Raw genomic sequence first — 20,784 nt, 5'->3', positions numbered from 1 at the left:
AACAGTAGTCTCAGTTAAATTATAATAAGCTGCCTGAGCAAGAAGTTCATACAGTCCTTGATCACCATGCAGATTAATTTTACGGCGATTTTGGATGAGCAAGCACTATAAGTTATAACCAAGAAGTTCATATGAGAAACTAGACGGCTAGAAGAAATTTCTAGACGGCATCCCATGGCACTGCAGATGAAGAAAAACTGTGGCGTCAACATGGCACGAGGGGAATTGAGAAACTTCTTTATATTGATGATCATCACCTTTATTACAGTATCGAAATTAAAAATGGCATACACTGATTAGTGACGATGGAATAATTACACTTTCTTCTACTGCGCAAAACTAAATGCCGGAACTACCCCTTCCTTCAATTGCCCTCGGCTGCTGTTGCCATGTACGAGTGCACATTGCCGATTAATCCTCCCCAAGGTCACGTGAATCCCATCTTCCAAACACCGCCGGCCCACCACCCACACGCACCACCGTTCACATTTTCAGAGATTTCCAAACACGTGTCCTCCGAAATATTCCCTAAAGAAAAAATCTCACTTTCTTTTCTTTCTATTTCTGGCAGAAACGGTTGTCAACATTATCACTATGCAACTTTTTATTACGTCAACAAGTGGAAACGAAGGGGATTTTTATCTCTTCGATTGATTTTTTCCCCTTCTTTAGCCTATTAGACCTCTCGGGCATTATCTGGGGAGCCAAGAGGGAAACACGTGTCCTCCCCACCGGTATTCCAGAGAAAATGAGCATAATTAGCAGCATAATGAGAGTTTGTAGGGTCAGCAGAAATGGCTTCCAAGAAAGTCTCCTCGGCTGCCCACAAGTCCCTTTTCACATGCCACAGAAAGCTTGCATACTTGCTATATGCCTCTGCATCTGGTGGCTCCACCCCTATTGCTCTCTTGAAGTAATCCTCTGCTCTGTTAATTCACACATAAAGAAAAGGGTTAGTTATTAGTCAATCCATTTCTTAACTTCATAGTGTAAAAGGTCTAACTTAACAAAAGATCGAGCTCATAAATATTTATATAAACAGCAAAAATGGCAGTCAACAGACTAAGCTCTACGCAAGTTGAAGATGATGTTTGGCATGAAAGGAAACCACACCACACACTACCCTATCAGGATTCAGAAACAAAACCGAACTGGAAAGGTTACAAAACGACAAGTCAAAATCTAAAGCAGCCATACATAGTCATGAAAAACGTTGGCGAATAAACCTAGGAGATATTCTGACTCGGTGCTTGACATGATTGTCTCTCACGACAAACCGAGTGCCCAACTTGTTGAAATCTCATCTAACTTGACAGTTTTTTGCTTAATACCTGAACATGGAACCTAGAATCTTGGAAGTAGTTATTATTAACAATAATTAAGAAATAGAAGGCAGAGATAGTGTAGATTTTTACCTGTCGTAATCGTGGGCAACTATGTAGAGGAATTGAGCATAATTGGCAAGGAGGAGAGGATTGTTAGGGTCTTGAGACAATCCAGTTTGATATAGTAAATCTGTTCTAAAATAATCTTCATAATCATCTGCCTCAATCTTCGCGCTAATAGGCGAAACAAATCTATGTGTGGTCTCATGATCAAGAGATACATCTCTCAATGAAGACTGCATTTTTGAAGCTTCATCTACAATTGAATTCCATAGACTCAACTCCTCTGCTCCACTCACTTGCTCTGATACTGAGTCTGCCTCTCTTGATGTCCCTAAAGATGACAGCTGGGAAGCCCCATCAGGGACTATTGTTCTAAATTGGCTCGACTGGTCGAACCATCCATCGCCTTCAGTGCCACTGGCGACTGGCCGGACCTTTCCACCACCGCCATTATTGCCCCCAATTGAAGTTGTTTTACCACTTGAAGATGGTACCGAAAACGTCTTTACTGATGAAGAATAAAACTTCTGATTCTTCTGGCCTAGATTTTCAACAACAGATACACTTTCTGTTGTGGCTGCGTAAGACCCTGTATTCGGTGGAGCTGCAATTGCAGTGTTATTGGCCATGGAATGTACAGTAAAGTTTGCAAGGAGAATCATCACATACACCATAAGAGTAGGTGTATGCGAAAACACTTGCTGAAACAACCAAACGAAAGAAGCATGCATTTCTTGCTGTACACGAGCAAGAATCCCTTGTAAATCTTCAGTGAATAGAAACTCTCTCATTTGCAAACTATGACTATGAAGTTCTCGAATTATGAACACCATAGAAGAAAACGCCTTCTTCACTGAACAATAAGCAGATTCCCCTGCTTCTCTAAACCCTTCTTGCCATTGCATCTTTCTCTTTATCATTCGAAGCGAAAGCGGTATATCAACACTATTCGCCTTCCGTTCGATACTTGCTGGAATTATATCATCCCTCCCTGACCAATCCGGTGGCTCTTGCCGGATTTCTGGCCATTGAGGCTTCACTGACGAATCCAAAGGAAACTGCCTTTTATCCTGCACTAAATTTGAAGAATCATCACTGCTACAGTTATTATAAATGCCCCCGTCATTAATACGGCCAAGGTTGTCTCCAGAATCAGAAAGAATCTCTGATTCCGAATCCACTGCGTCACCGCTATCGTCATCATCGTCAGAAAGCCGGAATCTGCGAGCCAAATCTTGTATTTTCTTGGAAAATTCTTCGTCAGAAAAGGCATCCAAGCTAGCACTGCTAGCTCTTATTGTAGTCTGACCTCTTGGTTTCCGAGACTTGCAAGAACGAGCCCTCTGTAACTTTGTTGTTAATGGACTTCCAGACAGAGCCTGTCGGCCTAGTCTCTGTACGTATCTACATACGAGCATTCCACCTCCAGCTCCATCGAAACCACGCTGTCGTTTTGAAGATGGAGATGCAATTGCGGAGGCTAGTGCTTGAGAGGAAGATGGTGAATGATGAATAATTGGCTGCGACCATTGAAAACAGGTCGTCGTAGCAACTTTCACTCCCATTTTATTTTTCTTTCTTTGTCAGAGAAAGGCTAAAAAGAAGCTTAGAAAAATAGAAGAAATCCAATCCCCGTGGATCTTCTGCTACAGCAGCTGGTTAAAGTCTGCTTTCTTTCTCCCTCTTTTTAATTCACTCGAACCTGGAAATAAACAAGGAGGGCAAAATAAATCAGTCAAGATGGTAAAAAAAAATACATATAAAAGTGTGAATCCCGGCAACCAATCATTGCCTTCCATGTAAACCGGATCGGAAAACCCGTCAAACGGCACGAAAAGCAACGACAAAATGAAAGTGAGATCCAAGAAACGATGGCAAGTTCAAGAGAGATATTTTGCAAGAACTTACGATGGATTTGATGAACAGAATCTCTATTGGAAACCCGGAGATGAAATCCGGGGAGAAGCTGAAACGGGAAGTAGGAACCGTAACATCACTTGTCAGGAAGAAGAAAAGGAGAGGCCATCCTTTCTCTTATATATAACTGACGCCCACGGCCCACACTTCGCTCTCTCTTTTTATTAAAAAAATCTCCGAGGCTGTAGCCGGTTCTGTTTGAGCCGGTTATAAGAGTAAAAACCGAATCACAACTCCGCGTAAATAACAGGGAATGTGGGTAGCCAGTCGGGTTGTTAATAAAGTGGGTCTGGCTTCAGTTAAGGTTTGTGACTTTTAACCGGATCCGGGTCAGCTGCCACCATGCAAGGTAAGAACCAGGACGAGGAACCTGATTTTCGAGTCCTAAACGGCTCGTTTCACGGGCGATTTGGATCTCATCTTCGCCGTTCTTAAATGGCGCCGCATGTTCACACCGACTTTTCATTGTTTTAAAATCGTGGGTTCATCGACTACAGGATAATATTTAATATTATAGTAGTAATTATTTTTTAAAATATTTTTTATTTAAAAATATATAAAAAATAAATTTTAATCTTTTTAATATCGCTACATCAAACAAACAATTTAAAGTTTTTAAAAACACAGCCAGTAAGTAATACCAAACAGCCTCTTTGACTTGCTTTATTGACACGTGTCAGTGCTGCTATTTTTTCCCCCCGTAAACTGTAAGCAAGATTAAATGTAGTGGTCACCTAAAAAGCTAATAAAGCAAAATTAACCTGTCTGGAAAATCAATGGTGATGTAGACTAAAGAGAGCCTGACTGACAGGAATCTGTAGAGACGAGGGGTACCGAGTGATGTAATTTTCCACAGTAGTCCTACGCGAGGGACGGAACTGGCTTCGAAAAGGAAAAGTCACCCTTTTAGTAGTCTATTTATGGATTGTCGAAAACAACCCTGTGCTGGCCTTTTCAGTTTTCTTTTGGCCCGTCCTCAAAAATAATTTGGGATTCTTCTTTTAAGTTTTATATAACAATTTTAAATTTTCCAGTCAAGAATTTTCATGCATTTTTAAGATATTTCATCTATATTTTCATTTAAACTATCAATTTTATATATAAAATAATGTTATTTTATATATAAAAAAAGTCATGGTTATCATTAGATGATTTTCATATAAATTTTAATTGAAAAATCAAAATAATTTACATGTAAAACTAATGTTATCTTAATAATTATATTTGATATTTTCCCTATCATTTTTGTTTTTTAAAAAATTACCTTTGTCATTCTATAGTTTAGTCGAAATTTTATTTGTTTACTAATTTTAAAAAATTATATATTACAACCCAAATTTTTATGTATAAGTATTAGTTTACATCATAAATCACTATATAATTTAATTTATTTTACATTCATTAAAAATGTGAATTGATTTTTTTTAAATCAGTAAGTAAATGTGATTTTGACCAAATTATATAAAGATAGATGTAATTTTACCTGTTTGTTTTTCAACTTTGTGCATTTTAAGTCGCTTTTTCATACAATTGTTTGTAACACATAACTTGAATTTTCTTTTTTAAAAAAAAAACAAACAAACAGGATAGAAAAAAAAAGAAACTTGAATTTAGGTGGTAGTTCTAAGCATATTAAATACAGGCAACTTAAAAAATAACAATAATAGTGATAATAATAATAATAATAACAAAAAAAAGATAAAGATAAAAAATAAAACAATACTTGAAATCTAAATAGATGCGACTAGTTTCAACAAAACAAATTTAGTACTTAACAAAACCTCAACCCTTTAAAAAAAAAATTGGTTGTGCAAATAGGGAAAGCATTCTCACACGAGCCCTGATACCGTGTTTTGTGAAACTAGTGTGAGGGTATTTGAATGGAGATACTTGTATTTTTTTAAAATAAAAAACATGTTTTTATAACTTTTAGAGGTGTGGTATGTGCTTAAAAGGTATTGTATCTCTGACAAAAAGTCACCACACCTTTAAGCCAAACACACCCTGTGTGTGTGTGTGAGAGAGAGAGAGAGAGAGAGAGAGAAATAATAATATTTAGTTTTATTATAATAAAACATGTTAAATATAAAAAATTAATCTCAGTGACAGCTGGAGTTTTTACAAATTTAAATTTATAAACATGCAAAAACATAATTAATAGCAAACATATTTTTAACAAAAAAAAAAAGAAAAAAAAAAGAAAGAAAGAAATAGAGTACCAGCATGCATTTAAATTTGCATAGTAGTAACTAAGATATATTTAAATTTGCAATTGATATAAGATAAAAAAAAATATGATATGCATACTAGTATTAAAATTAATTATGTTTAAATTAGAACAAAAAAAGTAATTACATGTTGAATCACTTTAAAGTAATAAATATTTTATTATTGTTAAGGATGAGTCATTTGCCCTTAAATCTTTTTAGTTCATCGCTTGTACAATTAGGATGTTTGCAACGTGTCTTTAATGGTTCCATAACCACCACCTTGGTTTAGATGCACTTTTAAATAAGGTATTTGAACTAAAGATTACATAACTAAAATATCTATCAACAAGATGAATTTAAGCTTTATATTTGGGATAAAAATTAAAGCACAAAAAAAGTATTAAAAATAAGACGAGGAAAAGTGTGTAAATTCTAAAAAAAAATCAAGTTTGAAATTGTTTCTTCACCTCCTTTTTTTTTATAATGAATTTTGGAAGTTAAGAGGTTAAAGAAATAATAAGAAATATTTTTTACCATTATCAACCTTTAACTATCCACCATAAATAAACAATTAAATCCATAAAAAACAAAGGTTATTTAAGTAAAAAAAATTAAGGTTTTTTTAGATTAATTTTATCATTCACCCATAATTTATTTAATTAAAATAAACTTCCAACAATCTCTCATGTGAATTGAAATTATCTCACCAATTTAAAAGGGACTTAAAAATTTGTGGAGAGATATTGATTTAATAGATTACTACATCAAGATAAATAGATTTTGACTTTGAACTTTTCTTAGTGAAAAACTAATAAATTTACTTGGCTAAATACTGAACGTGATATTTTAAACTATTCAACATATTGTGTAAACCAAGATAACAGCACCTGCATTGTTCTCTACCTGGAGATTGTTTTTCTCAATGTTGTGTTCATTCTAGGTATGAGCAACTCTTGAATTCATGAGTGTTTTAGAGAATTTAGCGTTTTTATCAAAGAAATCACCATATTTCTCATTCATACAGGTGATCTTTTATTAAGAGTTTTTTTGTTATATTCCACTTGGTATACCGAGATATAAAAATCATTAAGAAGTGAGATTTATTCACTAATATTTATTCAATTATTACTATTTCACATACAAATTGTATCGTATACAAAAGTATTATTGCATGAATAATATTTTCACTAAGTAAGTTTTCATAAAAGATTTGAGGGGTCACAAACGGTCCCGTTTACAACTTAATCTTTTTAAATAGAACTTCGTATATTGTATTTACCCTTCACATTTTTTCTTACGCAAACCAAACATGAAAAATGAGAAAAATATATTTTACATGTTCATAGTAAAATGTGTCTTGGGTTATAGTGAAATTATCATTTTACCCTTCACTCTTTTATTTATAAAGCTTTGCTTGGAGGGTGAAATGGTATATGCATATATTTAATTTATCATTCTTTATTTGTTTGGGGTCAGCAATGTCTTTTTAATTTTATAATGGTATAATTATTGTATTGCCCTTAAAAAGTTAACAATAAAGACCTTGAATCCAAGGGCCTTATAATAATTTTGATTTTTTAATGAACAGTTGAATTATTCCGCTACCTTTACCATTAAAATTTGTTAGCCTTAGCTTCAGGGGTTTGATTGTAATCTCATAATGTTTTTTTATTGTTGTTTAATCCTATGAGCATTTTTGTTTTTTTAAAAATTAACGAACAATGCTATTACTCCATTATCCTTGTCGTTTATATTTTTTAGCATTGACTTCAGGGGTTTGGTTGTAATTTCATAATGGTTTTTTGTTATTATTGATTAGTATCGGGGCATTTTTGTTTTTGTACAGATAAGAAAAAGAGATAAGGATGCACACGTCAGCGCATCAACCACTTCACCACCCAAAAAGTGCAACCGACTTTGGTGGTTTGAATCGTAATTCCACTATATTATTGGATTTATTTAAGCATCCTCTTCCTCATTGGATTCATTTCAACGTCTTCTTCCTCATTGAGTGGCGCGTGTATGGTGGTAAAGTCTAGTTTGACGCCAATTTACTTTTGTTTATTTTCCTTTTCTTTCTTCATCAAATTGCGTGTTGGTCATGCAAAAAGTCATACTCGCCCTTCAATTTCTTATTTTTTTCTTTTGATTCTGTTATTCTTCTCTTAATTGTAATTGGTTTATTTGCATTGATTATCTTTAATTGGATTTTATTTTTGATTTCATCATTGAAGGTTTGATTTTGTTATTTTTTTTATTAAATTCGGTCATTGTTCTTGTAATTGCTATTTGTTTGGTTTTGAATCATTTTCTTTATTGATTTTTTTTTCAATTATATTCCCAAGCATTTATTTTTATTTAATTTTTATGTCAAATATGGTCATAATTCTTTTAATTGCTATTTTTTTATAATCATTTTCTTAATTGGTTTGTTTTTTTCAATTATGTCCCAAAACATTTTATTTTATTTTATTTTTATGTCAAATTTAGTCATAAATCTTTGAAATTGTTATTTGTTTTGTTTTGCATTGTTTTTTTTATTGATTTTCTCTCTTTCAATTTCATCATTCAATATTTGTTTGATTAAGAATTTTGCTTCTTGTTGTTTATGGGTTTGTATTTAATGCGGTCACCCTGGTCTCATGACCCGGGTTAGAGATCTGAAAGACTAGCCTTATTCGACTTTGATCTTTTTTTAAAGCATTTTTTTCAAATATCTTTTTTTCCCTGTATGCTTTTTGATTTCTTATTTACGAAGTCATCCAAATTTCATGTATTTGATTTGTTGAGCTCAGTTAGCTGCTGCGTTCTCTCAAGGTTTTTTTTTTTATATCTTTCCATTATATCAACATGTATCCATTCCTAATATTTTGCTGATGTATTCGACCTTATGTGATATTTTTCATGGTATGATTTTATTCAGTCCATTTTATTTGTATTTATTGTTTAAGTCATTAGTTTTACAGGGTGTATTTATTTTTTATTTATTTAAATAATAATTTTAATAAATACAATTAAATGATGTTTTATTTTTACACTTTGTTTCTTGATTATTGTTAGTAATATTTTTATTTACATAAAAAATTATTGATTTATTTATTTAAATAATTATATAGAATTTTCAGTTTACATTTTAATTTTTTTCATATAAAAATACTTTAAAGCAACCAATATACATGGTATTTAATATATAAAAAATTACAATCGCGAGGAAACGTGGGCTATAAGGCTTGTTGTATTCAAATCTTATCAGACTACGAAACACGAGTAGTATGGTGCCGACTCTTGACATTCGAGGCTCGCTAGCCCTCATTCGGCCCCGTGCGCAGTTTTGGGTGCAGCAGAGTGTAATGTCAATTGACCCCAAAAGGCATGGTTCGATGCGAATATCGGAATATGACACTCAAGGGAGAAAGGACACATATTCAAATCCACGTAAATTATTTAATTATCTAGGGCTAGTGGGCACCCACAAGAGCCCAGAATCTATAGACAGGCTGGCAACCTCTCAGAATTCCAGATTTTTTCAGCAAAGAGTATGATGGATCCCAATTTGATTTAACAAGGGCGGTGTCATACTCTAGGATCCAGGTCAAGATTGGTGACAAACTCCTATTGACTTTCCTTTCACCGAAAAAAAATCCGGTCATTGTTCTCCACGTTTTATTTTATTTTATAACAGCATGCCACGTCGAGGAAAAATCTCGTCAAATATTTTGAATGTTGAGGGCAATGTCCTTGTCCAGCATTAAACTATATACCGAGGCGGGAATGAATTCTTTGAAGCTAATGTTCATAATCCCAACATGGATCGATAAGGATGGCGTTGTTTATGACTTGTCTGGCAGATCCAACGAAAACAATTCATTAGGACCAATCTTCTTCTTGTCTTAATAATCTCGTCTTTTCCTTTTACTTGTATCATTGATAGCTTATACTTTGATAATTCAATAAGTGAAGATAATGTATGGCTAATATATGTAGAAAAAAGTTTTTAATAGAAATGAAAAGTTTTTAATGCTTAAATAAATATTTTTTAAGGATAAAAAATACAGTAATATTCTAAAAAAAGATGTTTTAAAAACATATATACAGTACTTTTGTTTTAAAGATCTCGTGGTATAATTATAGTCCATGAGTTTTGTCTTTTTGTAAAGATGAAAGACTAGAGTATAATTTAATATTTGTAATATCTTGAGTTGTATTGCGAGATATGACATGTCATGAAAAACTTTAAAATACTCAATAGTGTTGACAGAGTGTAAACTTGTTTAATTAAGGTTTTTTTGTTAAGAAATAAATCCTTTAAGATTTTATGTAAAATTCTATAGAAATGATAACGTTGGATTTGAGTATTATGTTTGAATTCGGCCATGCCCGAGTTGTGATGACAAAAATTCTCGAGCTCGACACTTTCATGAAACACACGTTAGGCCCACCCTATTGGCCTGAAAGACGCTAGACCCAATTTGAGTCTAGCCTTGGTGCCATCTGCTAGGCCCAAATACCAGGTCTGAAAAAGTGTTAGATCGGACGACAATTGGGTCTGGATAGCGCTGGACCCTATAATATATGGGTCTAATGTTAGTTAAACTCAACAACCTTTGGGTCTGATCAAGCCCAACCATGGTTGTGTTTAGCTAGCGCTAGATCTAATTAGCTTTTGATTCTAGATTTGGGCAGACTTAGTGTATCTCCACTTAAATGTGTTTATATTGGTGTTTGCCAGCCAATTACACCTAAAAATTTTAAAATATTATTCTCTTATATTATCTTATATTATCTTGATCCGATAATTTTTTAATATATATATACACACCAATAAAATCTTGTATCATCTAACCCAATTAACTCCGAGATTGTTTTTTCAACAACAGGCAAAATTATCATAGCATTAAATTATGTTGGCCGAGTAAGATGACAGTAACTACTTTTCACCCGTTTAAAAAATTAGAACGTCAATCTCGTTCACATTCAAATGGAAAAGGTCATGAAAAAATTATTTATGTTCTAAAAATCCATTTAGAAAGGAAACTACCATCACGTCACACTAGCCCTCAAGTCTACTTCCTCCAGTAAATTCCATACATATTGAACCTCAAAATTATTTGTTGAAAGACGCAACGCGTGATGAATTATCCTTTCGCAAGGAACAGTGAAGCGCACTGTGTGATGAACTGATGATAGGTCTCGACAAACAAGAGTTTGCAAAGAGAAAAGGCCATTTAAAAACTATCGTAGATGCTTATTGATGAGACTGTCAAGAAGGATACGCGCACACACACAAAGGGAAAACTGGAAAGAACTGTGTAGAACATGTTTGGAAACGTGCTCTGCAGTTTTTTGTGTTAGATTTTTTATTAAAAATTATTTAAAAAAAATAAAAAAATATTATTTTAATATATTTCTATATAAAAAATATTTTAAACAATAATTACTATTATAATTCCAAATAGACCTATCTAGAGTGATGGAACACGTTCATGTGGGCGCGACTATCATTTGCCACACGATAGCTTACCAGATCTGGCCATAGAAGAGAGTGTCAGCAGATTTTTTTTACTCTGGTTCAAGGGGTCTGGAGCATCAGCAACCCCTCTTACCTGCCTGCGCATACCTTGTCTCTCGAGAGTATTTAAATTTAAAACCATTGAAGCACAGCAAGAAGTCATTTTCCTCTTCTTGTCCGCATCCTCATTATCTGCTGATTCATAGCAGGCATGGATTCAAGCCTTGCAGAAAATTCGAGATGCCTTATCCTCTCTCGAAGGGGATAAAAAGCAGAAGGGGACGAAAGGGGTCGAGTAGATATTTAGCTAGATGCATTCGGGACAACTTCATATGCCTCTTCTCTTTCACCAATATGTTGCCCATGCATTAGCAGCAAAACAGAGATCACACCTATTTTATGAACGTGCAAAGTGTTTCGGGGCTTCTTTAACATGCACGTGGTATTGGAGCACGTACAGAACAGGAAAAAAGAATGGATAGGATTAGTGACCATACTAGTTATTTCGGAATTGCAGGAAATGGGCCAGAAAGAAACAATCCACCCTAGCCAGCGGAACAAATAGCAAGCTGGAGGAATCCAGTCAATCTCCGACAAGATAGAACGATCGGCTAATCCATATTGTCACCTGTACAGAAATGAACCCTAAGTTATTGCAGGGTTGGATTACAGAATAGAGGGCTCAGCGCCACACTATATCCTTGATTTTCCATATTTCTGTGCTTCAAACCGCGGTGCAATGGCATCAAGAAATGACACTTCAGTATATTTAACATCATATATTAATCCTCTTTCTTTTTTGTTAGGAATTTCAACAAGAAGTCGGATTTACACATTAAGGTCAGAAATAGGCCACGGAGTTTAAGGGGGTCTCATAACCCCACTTTTTCCCCTCCATTTATATAGAACTTTCAAATCAGATTATATACAGCAAGAGTTAAGAACTCGATCCTTACAAAATAGCAAGAGTTTTGTAGCAAAACGTATATATATGGGTCTTTCAAGCTGTGGGAGCTTGTATTTTTTGGGTTAGTTATATGCTTACCCTAAACAAATGTAAAATTGATAATTTTTCTAGGTCTTTTACTGAACTACAAAACTTAATTTATTTATTCTTATCATTCTTGATATTGATAGAATGTTAAGGTTATGTATAGCTATCAATACTCTTTTAAGTGTATAAAAATATTTCATTAACCTACTATATTTTTATCATTATTAATAATATGTAAAATACATTTATTTTTTGTTATTGACGTAAGAGGAATATTTATCTCTCGTTAAGTACTTTCAAGGTAAAATAACATTTCAATCTCTCATTTCTACAAAATAACAAGATTCATGGATTATAATATCACATGAATTCCTCAAGTTTCAAGTTCATAATTTTCATTATTTGTCATGTATATATTTTTAGAGTATCTATTTTAAAAATATAATTGATTTTTCTTTCTAAAAAAATATTTACTTAAACATTCGAGAGTTCTAAAATCTATCATAGAGGACCTTTAGCAGGTACCAGTTACTAATTATTTTAGTTTATCAGACACTAGGTATACTGGCTACCAGCCACCTTGATCAGAGAGGATATATCATATTTATTATGATCAAGAGATTAATCGATTATCCAACACATAAGTTTTATTCTTGAACTGTCTAATTTTTTAAGAATATCATAACATGCATAGATTTTTTGTTTTATAATTATGATTTTTTTTGATAAAAAAAAGTATTTCAAAAACTTTATATATATATATATATATATATATATATATATATATATATATATATATAACCCGGTGCTAATTGCATGATAAATAATAAGTGTATATCCGGATACAGATGATGGCCTATTGCAGTATTGGGTTGAGATTTTGGATTTTTTTTTTAATAACAGTGTTCATGTCCCCTGTATAAACAGGTTTTTGATGTAGAAGATTTGAAAGCAAGCAACAACATGTTTGAAATTCTCGTGTTTAGTACATTGAATTTTCTACCCTTCAAACGTGTAAGATAGGAAAGAAGAGATCGATGATTCCGTCGAGACTCTGTTGGTGGCACCATGAGAAAATATCCAACAGAAGGAAAACGTCGAGAAAGGCCTCTGTTTCACGTGGGGCACAAGGATCGGACAGGGACGTGTAAACGCCAATCCCACGCCAATCCCCTTATCGCTTAATCTACTCCTCCCTCTCCCTCTCCCACCCATCGCTCCATCGATCCTTCCCTCTCAGCAATTTTTGTTTCTATCTCCACTCCAAATTACTAAATACCTTCCCTCTAATTTATCCACGGCATGCTATCTTCAAGACTGGATTTGTGTGCGATCAATAAAAATATCCCAGAGAGGATAACTTTTGGACATGCAAGCGATCGTTTTCGCCGTCCGTGTCGTTGCAAGAGGGAGGGACCACCGTTGACTGTGCCTTGGCCATGGACACCGTTCAAGAGCCATGGCCATTGAAGCCCACACGAACATGGACGGAATTACAGGGGCTGGCAGGGGCAGGGTCCTGCAAGATTATTATTATTTTTTTCCAGATTTTTCTTCAATAAATTAGATTTTTATCTTTAAAAATAGGAAATTTTAAATTTTGGCCCTCCCTCTAAAATCTTTTATCTAATTTGACATTCCCAAACTAAAATTCCTAACTCTGCTATTGTTTTATGATGAAAAAATAATAATTTTTCTCTCCTTTTCTTGTATTTTAATTTTAAAACTTGGTTTTCTTTTATCTTAGATTTTATGAATGATGAATTCCATAACAAGGATGATACATACATACATACCCATTAATCATACATGTCATTAATAATTTTAGAACATAGACATCTAATGGTGAAAAGTACAGATACAAACATCAATTAAAAAATAAAAGCAGCGATACAAATAAAAAATTGAAAAATTAAGAGTAGAGACACTTCTGTTGAAAAAAAAACCAATAGAAAAAAAAAGTAATGAAGAAAAATAATGTGAATTAACTGATTTATCATTTTAAACCAGGTTAACCCGTCAAACTCGGGATCCGTGTTATGAAAGTTTGATAACTAAATAAAAAAAAAATTGACGGGTTTACCTAAAATTAACTGGGTTAACTCGTCAAACCCGGGATACGTGTTATGAAAATTTAATAATTAAATAGAAAGAAATTTAACATTAATAAACTAAAATAAATGAAAAAAATTAATTAAAAAGAAAAACAATTTCGGGTTAACTCGTCAAACCAGGTTAACCCATTAAACTCGGAATCCATATCATGAAAGTCTGATAATTAAATAAAAAAATTTAACATCAACAAACTAAATTAAAAAAAATTCATTAGAAGTAAAATAATAATAAAAAAAAAGACAGCCACAGTACCTATGTTATAATATAATATAATATAATTATAATAATGAGAAAGTTAAAAGGCGTGGGTGTGTTATGATAATAATAATTATAATACACACACACAGAAAAAGATTAAACGCATTGAATAAACAACATGGATCCTTGGAGTGGCTGTTTGTCCAGGCCCTGGTGAGGTGGTGCAGGTAAATGATTTAAATGGACCGAATCCAGCCCAAATACGAATTAAGGCAGATTCTTGGAGTGGCTGTTTGTCCAGGCCCTGGTGAGGTGGTGCAGGTAAATGATTTAAATGGACCGAATCCAGCCCAAACACGAATTAAGGCAAGACTTCAAAAAAAAGAAGACCACTTATATATGCGCGGGAGACGAATTGTTACGGTTAAATTTCGCGCGAAAAGAATTTCGCCTAAAGCCCTCCTCTGCCTTCTATTTATCCATCAACGCCTCACTATCTCTTCGTAAAATTATTTTTTAGTCTCTCTAAATCCTAAGAAGCACTTAAATTCAGTTAGTGATGCCGTCAATCGCAGGCTGCAGCTCTTCAATCATGGCCGTCAAATCGGACGAGATCTCTCGATCCAACGGTGAAACTACTCCTCAGAAACGGAGATTAAGATCTAACGCAGATCTAGTGATGCACGAGAGTCCGATTTCTTCTCCTTTGAAGCGGAAATCGCCTCGCCGATGCGTCGATTCGAGCCCTAACACTCCTACTAATGTGAGCTTTTGATTATTATTATAGATCTTAATTTCACTGTTAACGAATTGTTATATGCGTTTTCTGTTTTTGTTTGTAAGTGGTTAAAGTGTTTGATAATTTGCTAATTTTCAGGGAATTGAGAAACTAGAAAAGAAATGCAAATCGCCTGTGAAGAAAGAATTGTCAAATAATCTCAGCGAGAAACCAAATTGGAATCCAAGAGGTTTTTGCTTGATTAGTTACCCGCTTTTGGAAAATAAATTTAAATTAATGTTTAGTTGAGCTTAATTTTGTTGTGGTTTAATTGTAGATGTAAAGCAAGTAAGCGTTGTGAAGGAGGTGTTGCATGTGTCGACAGCACCATCTAGTGCTGTGTGCCGTGAAGATGAGCAGAAAAGGGTCTTTGATTTCTGTAAGGCGTGTATAGAGCAGGAAAAGGCTGGGAGTTTGTATGTGTGTGGGTGCCCGGGGACTGGGAAATCATTGTCGATGGAAAAAGTGAAGCAGTGTTTAGTTGATTGGGCAAAAGAGGTAAGTAGAACTGAATTTATTGTTTTTAGAATAAATGATTTGGTTTCTTTTGAATAGATGTTGTGAATTTATTGAGTTAGGGTTGATTTTCTGTATATTGACATAAGAAAACAACATGGATGCTTGTAATCTCCCCTTTGTGCTGTGGTCTTTCCTAGCCTTTTTTACCTTTATACACCAATGAATTACGGTGCTTTTTACGCCAGTTTATTATTGTTTGTAGAAATGAACGAGTGGAAGAACTTAGGTCACTTAGTTTCTTGAACTCAATAACCGAATTATAGTAATTAATCGCCTTATAGTGTGCGCTCCCAATGCTTTTCTTATTTTTTGCTTGTTGCTGTGCGTTTGCTTTTTCCTAATTGTCAATGCTCATCAAGTTATTATCCTATCAGGCTGGGTTTCAGCCTCCAGATGTACTGACCATGAATTGCACTTCATTACCAAAAACATCTGAAATCTTCAAGAAGGTATGGACAGACAGTTCTTTCCACTGAATGCAGTATAATAGCATATAGATGCTACCATGTTCGCTTATTAGCTGATTTGTCTTCTCAGGTGATGGAGAAAAACCAGCCGGGGAAGAAAATCAATGGATCTACCTCACCTCTACAACATCTCCAGAACTTGTATTCGCAGCAACAAAAGTCACTGGGCTCCAAAATGATGTAAGAATCATGTCATCAACACATAGGCTAATAAATTGCCATCTTTTTCTCAATTAAATGGGGGAGTGCAATTCACTGTCAAATGTACAGAATATAATGGTCTCAGTTATCCTCATGGACATGTAAAATGGGCCATGACGCATGCAAAATCTATTTGAATTAATGCGTTTTGATGCATAATTTCTTGGATTATACATGACTAAACTTCACCTGTTGCAGGCTTATAATTGCTGATGAGTTGGATTATTTAATAACCAAGGACCGTGCTGTCCTCTATGATCTTTTCATGCTTACAACTTTCCCATTTTCTAGATGCATATTGATAGGTAATATTCGTCACAAATTACTTATCTAATGGTTCTTCACTTGGTCTTTTGGGTTTTAAGTCTGCTTACCACATTCAAACCAGAATTAACTCTTTAACCTTTGCTTTTGCAGGAGTAGCAAATGCCATAGACCTGGCAGATCGCTTTCTTCCGAGACTTAAGTCATTGAATTGTGAGTTCATTGGTTGCTTTCTTCAAGTTGATGAATTTTTTCTACATCCTCGTGCAGATGCTTATCCTTGATTCAATGTCATGAAATTAAGTTATTAGCATTTTTCATTTCAGCAATGATTGTTGTTCTGTTCACTCACTTGTCACTTACTAAGCATGAATTTGGGTTTGGTACTTACTGGTGGGTTCAAATGTGCATTCTTTCCTGTGGCAGGCAAACCTATGGTTATAACTTTCAGGGCCTATTCCAAGGATCAAATCCTCAGAATACTTCAGGAGAGGCTACTGGTAATTTACATCCTTGTATTTCACTTTTCCTATATGCATGAGCCTGCTTTGTGTAACTCACAACAATACCTGCGAAATTTATAGTTTTTGAAATTATATGGATACATTGCTGCCATGTAATAACTGTTGCTCTGCATCAACAGGCAGTGCCACACACAGTTTTTCACCCACATGCAATGGAACTTTGTGCCAGAGTAAGTCCCTTTTTTTTGGGTGCACTTTTGATGAATTGGTTTGCTTTTATACAATTGATCAATAGCCTTTCTTGACTTCTAACAGAAAGTTGCAGCTGCATCTGGAGACATGCGTAAAGCCCTTTGTGTTTGCAGGTCATTGTTTTCTCTCTTTTATCTATTTATTTAATAGTCTTCTTTTGCATTTATATTTCAAGCCATAAGGCCTACCCTAATTCAAATTTCTGATGCATGCTTTTCCCAGTCGGGGCTTTGGAAGTGGCAGTGTGTATAACCTTTTTTAATTCTTTTTTTCAGGAGTGCAATTGAGATTCTAGAAGCAGAACTTAGAGAATCTACGAGCATTCTAACTTCTGATAAAGAATTGTCTCAACAAAAGACAGCTCCAGCTTGTATTAAAACACATGAAAATGACATCGTAAGTGCTTGCTATCATTTCGAATTATTAGTTTACAAGCATCAATTTTCATACATCATGCTATTAACTTATTGCAAGGCCACCTCATATTGTCAATACTCTTGCATTTCACAATGTAAAAGACTGTTGTTTTCTTTTCCAGTCTAATCATGCTATTGACTTGATAGTTCCAAATTAAATCAATAAATTACCTTCTTAAATTTTTTTTCATGCTAAATGTCTCCCTGAACTTGTTATAGGTGAGGATTGATCATATGGCTGTTGCTTTATCAAAAGCTTTTAGGTCACCAACAGTGGACACCATACAGTCCCTCCCTCAGCATCAACAAGTAAGTTTGGGCCAGTAACTTTGTAATTATTGATTTGCAGATATCACTTGCATGATATTATTGAATTTAACATGATGATTCTTTACCCGCTTTAGTACAGTGTAGTTCCTTTTGATTCTCATATAAAAAATGCAACCCATTTAGATTTCCTCTTTTCTTTGGGGGACCTGTTCTATTGTTCAAGTGTCAAGATTCCAGTGTTTAATGACATATGAACTGCAGATGATACTGTGCGCTGCTGTGAAGTTTTTCCGTGGAGGAAAGAAGGATACTACTGTAGGAGAGGTGTGCTTTCTTTACTTGAAATAATGATTAAGGAACTTCTAGCGGTTGTCACTGGTATTGAACTTGTCACATGGATACAGCTAAACAAATCTTACATGGAGATCTGCAAATCAACAATCATACCACCGGTTGGGATTTTGGAATTCTTGAGTATGTGCAGAGTTCTAGGTGACCAGGTACAGACAGAAAAATGCGTGTCCAGTTTTAGTTCATTCCTGAGTATTTATTTACGTGAAGCAAAATCATCACATATGCTCATATAAAAGTGAATAGCAGAAAGGAACTAAAGCACATTATTTTTACTGAATAATGAGATTCACCAACAATGGCATGATATTGAGAACATTTGTGCAGGGGCTTCTTAAACTAGGTCAGTCTCGTGATGATAAATTAAAGAGAGTAACCTTAAAAGTAGATGAAGCAGACATCACATTTGCATTGCAGGTATGGATTCAAAAAGAGAAGCTATTTATTTTTATTAGCTTATGCTCCCCCTAATCTTCAATTGGATTCTTATCATCTTAGCATGTGTGTTTGGTCAGGGAGTCCGAGTCTTCCGGAATTGCCTTCAGTGATGCTAATAATTGACGAGTACGAGGATTTTTATCTCTCTTTCAACTTCATATCTGGTCGCTATTTATCAGAGTACTCCACCTATTCCAAGGTTTGTAGCTGTTGATTTTGCGAACGTGATTTTGTAGTTCATTGTTTCTCTAAGTTTTCATCGTGTATTTTTCTTTCAGAATCATGCTAAGGTGAATGCATGATGGAGACATGCAAAGAGCTAAGAGAGAGAGCAGACCTGGATTGCATGAACCGTTTTATTTTCAACCACAATGAGAGCTGCCATTTACAGAAATATCGACAGGAAAAGGACTAATTCAGTACAGATTTATAGTAGTGTGCAAATTAAGTCACTGCTTTTACAATAGCTGTATTACATTTTATGAAGTCAGTGGAAAGGTTTTGCTCCTGATCCCCCCCCTGCAATAACGAAGGGAAAAGCTTCTTCTTTTTCGTCCGTGGTGCAAAACATGTAAAATGTTTTAGGACTAAAATGTAAAATGTTTGCAAGTTTGGGTGCCTTTGCCCACTCATCGTTGAAGGTAGTCCCGCTCCTGCATCTAAATAAATCCGTCGCAGATGACATGGCAACTGAATATATTTCTTACGTTAATTAACTTAATTGTAATGGAAATAATGGGACGCCTTAAGTATATAACGGAAGCAATTAGAGCCCTGACAATTTAATGGTTAGAATTAGGACAGGGAGATTAAGGAATGATATATTGGTATTCTCGTACAATGATCCAAGGCCCCTTTTAAGACAACCAATATAAATCTTGAATAGGAGGGACAGCATTGGATTCTGCGCTGTTATGATAAAGGAGATGAAGTTTTTGTTTCTGTATTTTAAAAGTTTTTGAATTTTTTTTATTTTAAATTAATATTGTTTTAGTATTTTATTATTTTGATATACTAATATTAAAAATAATTTTTTTAAAATAAAAAATATTATTTTAATATAATTTTATATAAAAAAATATTTTAAAAAATAATTAATATTACAATTTCAAACATTGCGAAGCAAGATATGAACTTTTAGTTTTTCAAATATAATTTTAGCCAAATATGTGATACGGATAACGATTATAATATCCAAATCAAATAACATGCAAAAGAAAAGACATTGTGATTGGCGTTAAACGCTGTTGTTATGTTTTGCATGCAAGTGTTGCGGTTTAGATAATTCTATTACTGCTGTTATAGTTTTAAATCTCTTGTAAATCTTATCTCTTGTAATGAATACATAAATATCTCTCTTATCTCTTGTAACAACCTCATTTATATATGAATGAGATTACATACTTCTCTGGTAATGAAAACCAGAGTTTTGTCAATTCTTTTATGGTATCAGAGCAAACTATAGCTCATGCTTCTATCAATACTACGGCTCTCACCATAGATTCTTCCTCCTTTTTCGTTGCATTTCATCTCCCTGCTTAAGTCATCTCCATCAAACTTGATGGAGCTAAATTTCTTGCATGAAGTGCTCAATTACTTCCTTTATTTTGTAGCCATGGCCTCATAGGCATAATTGATGGTTTTGAACCCAGCCCTCCCTAATTTGCCAGCACTAAACATAAAACCCAAGGTATTCTTAATTCTGCTTGCGTAGTTTGGCAGTATAAGGACCAAATGGTATTTGGCTAAATTATCTCTTATTTATCTCCCGCGATGGTTTCCACCATTTATGGGCTTGAGACCTTTCAGCTTGCTTGGCAAGCCCTTGGCGCACGGTTTGCTGTGCCATCCACATCTCGTATTTCTCTTATCAAGAGAAAGCTACAATCTTTACAGCAAGGCTCTATGCCCTGTCAACATTTCCTGGATGCAGTTAAATCTCTTGATGATGAACTATATGCTGTTAGGAAATCGATTAATGACTCAGATTTAATTCTTTCTGTTCTCAATGGTCTCATCTCCTCTTTTCATTC

The 20,784-nt window shown here is 34.3% G+C and overlaps 2 protein-coding genes across 2 annotated transcripts; one reads left to right on the top strand and one right to left on the bottom strand.

The window, feature by feature from the left end:
* Window positions 1–225: 225 nt before the first annotated feature.
* Window positions 226–3,454, bottom strand: LOC133674568 (uncharacterized). The gene is made up of 3 exons (XM_062095758.1): window positions 3,297–3,454; window positions 1,416–3,090; window positions 226–926 (listed from the first exon to the last, which is right to left on the bottom strand). The coding sequence occupies exons 2-3, from the start codon at window positions 2,951–2,953 to the stop codon at window positions 677–679; spliced, it is 1,788 nt and encodes a 595-aa protein (XP_061951742.1). The 5' UTR covers window positions 2,954–3,090; window positions 3,297–3,454; the 3' UTR covers window positions 226–676.
* An 11,331-nt stretch (window positions 3,455–14,785) lies between these two features.
* LOC133700579 (cell division control protein 6 homolog B-like) lies at window positions 14,786–19,395 on the top strand. Its single transcript, XM_062124151.1, has 17 exons — window positions 14,786–15,094; window positions 15,209–15,299; window positions 15,387–15,607; window positions 16,003–16,077; window positions 16,166–16,275; window positions 16,495–16,601; window positions 16,714–16,773; window positions 16,987–17,060; window positions 17,204–17,254; window positions 17,340–17,389; window positions 17,552–17,672; window positions 17,912–18,001; window positions 18,224–18,286; window positions 18,367–18,462; window positions 18,641–18,730; window positions 18,829–18,950; window positions 19,030–19,395. Exons 1-16 carry the CDS (start codon window positions 14,891–14,893, stop codon window positions 18,859–18,861), a joined length of 1,536 nt encoding a protein of 511 aa, XP_061980135.1. The 5' UTR covers window positions 14,786–14,890; the 3' UTR covers window positions 18,862–18,950; window positions 19,030–19,395.
* Window positions 19,396–20,784: the final 1,389 nt, after the last annotated feature.

This window comes from Populus nigra, chromosome 1 (genome assembly GCF_951802175.1).
Source record: "Populus nigra chromosome 1, ddPopNigr1.1, whole genome shotgun sequence".
Classification (NCBI taxonomy): domain Eukaryota; kingdom Viridiplantae; phylum Streptophyta; class Magnoliopsida; order Malpighiales; family Salicaceae; genus Populus; species Populus nigra.
Note: the sequence above shows the minus strand (reverse complement) of the source record. Positions and strands in the feature narration are given on the sequence as shown.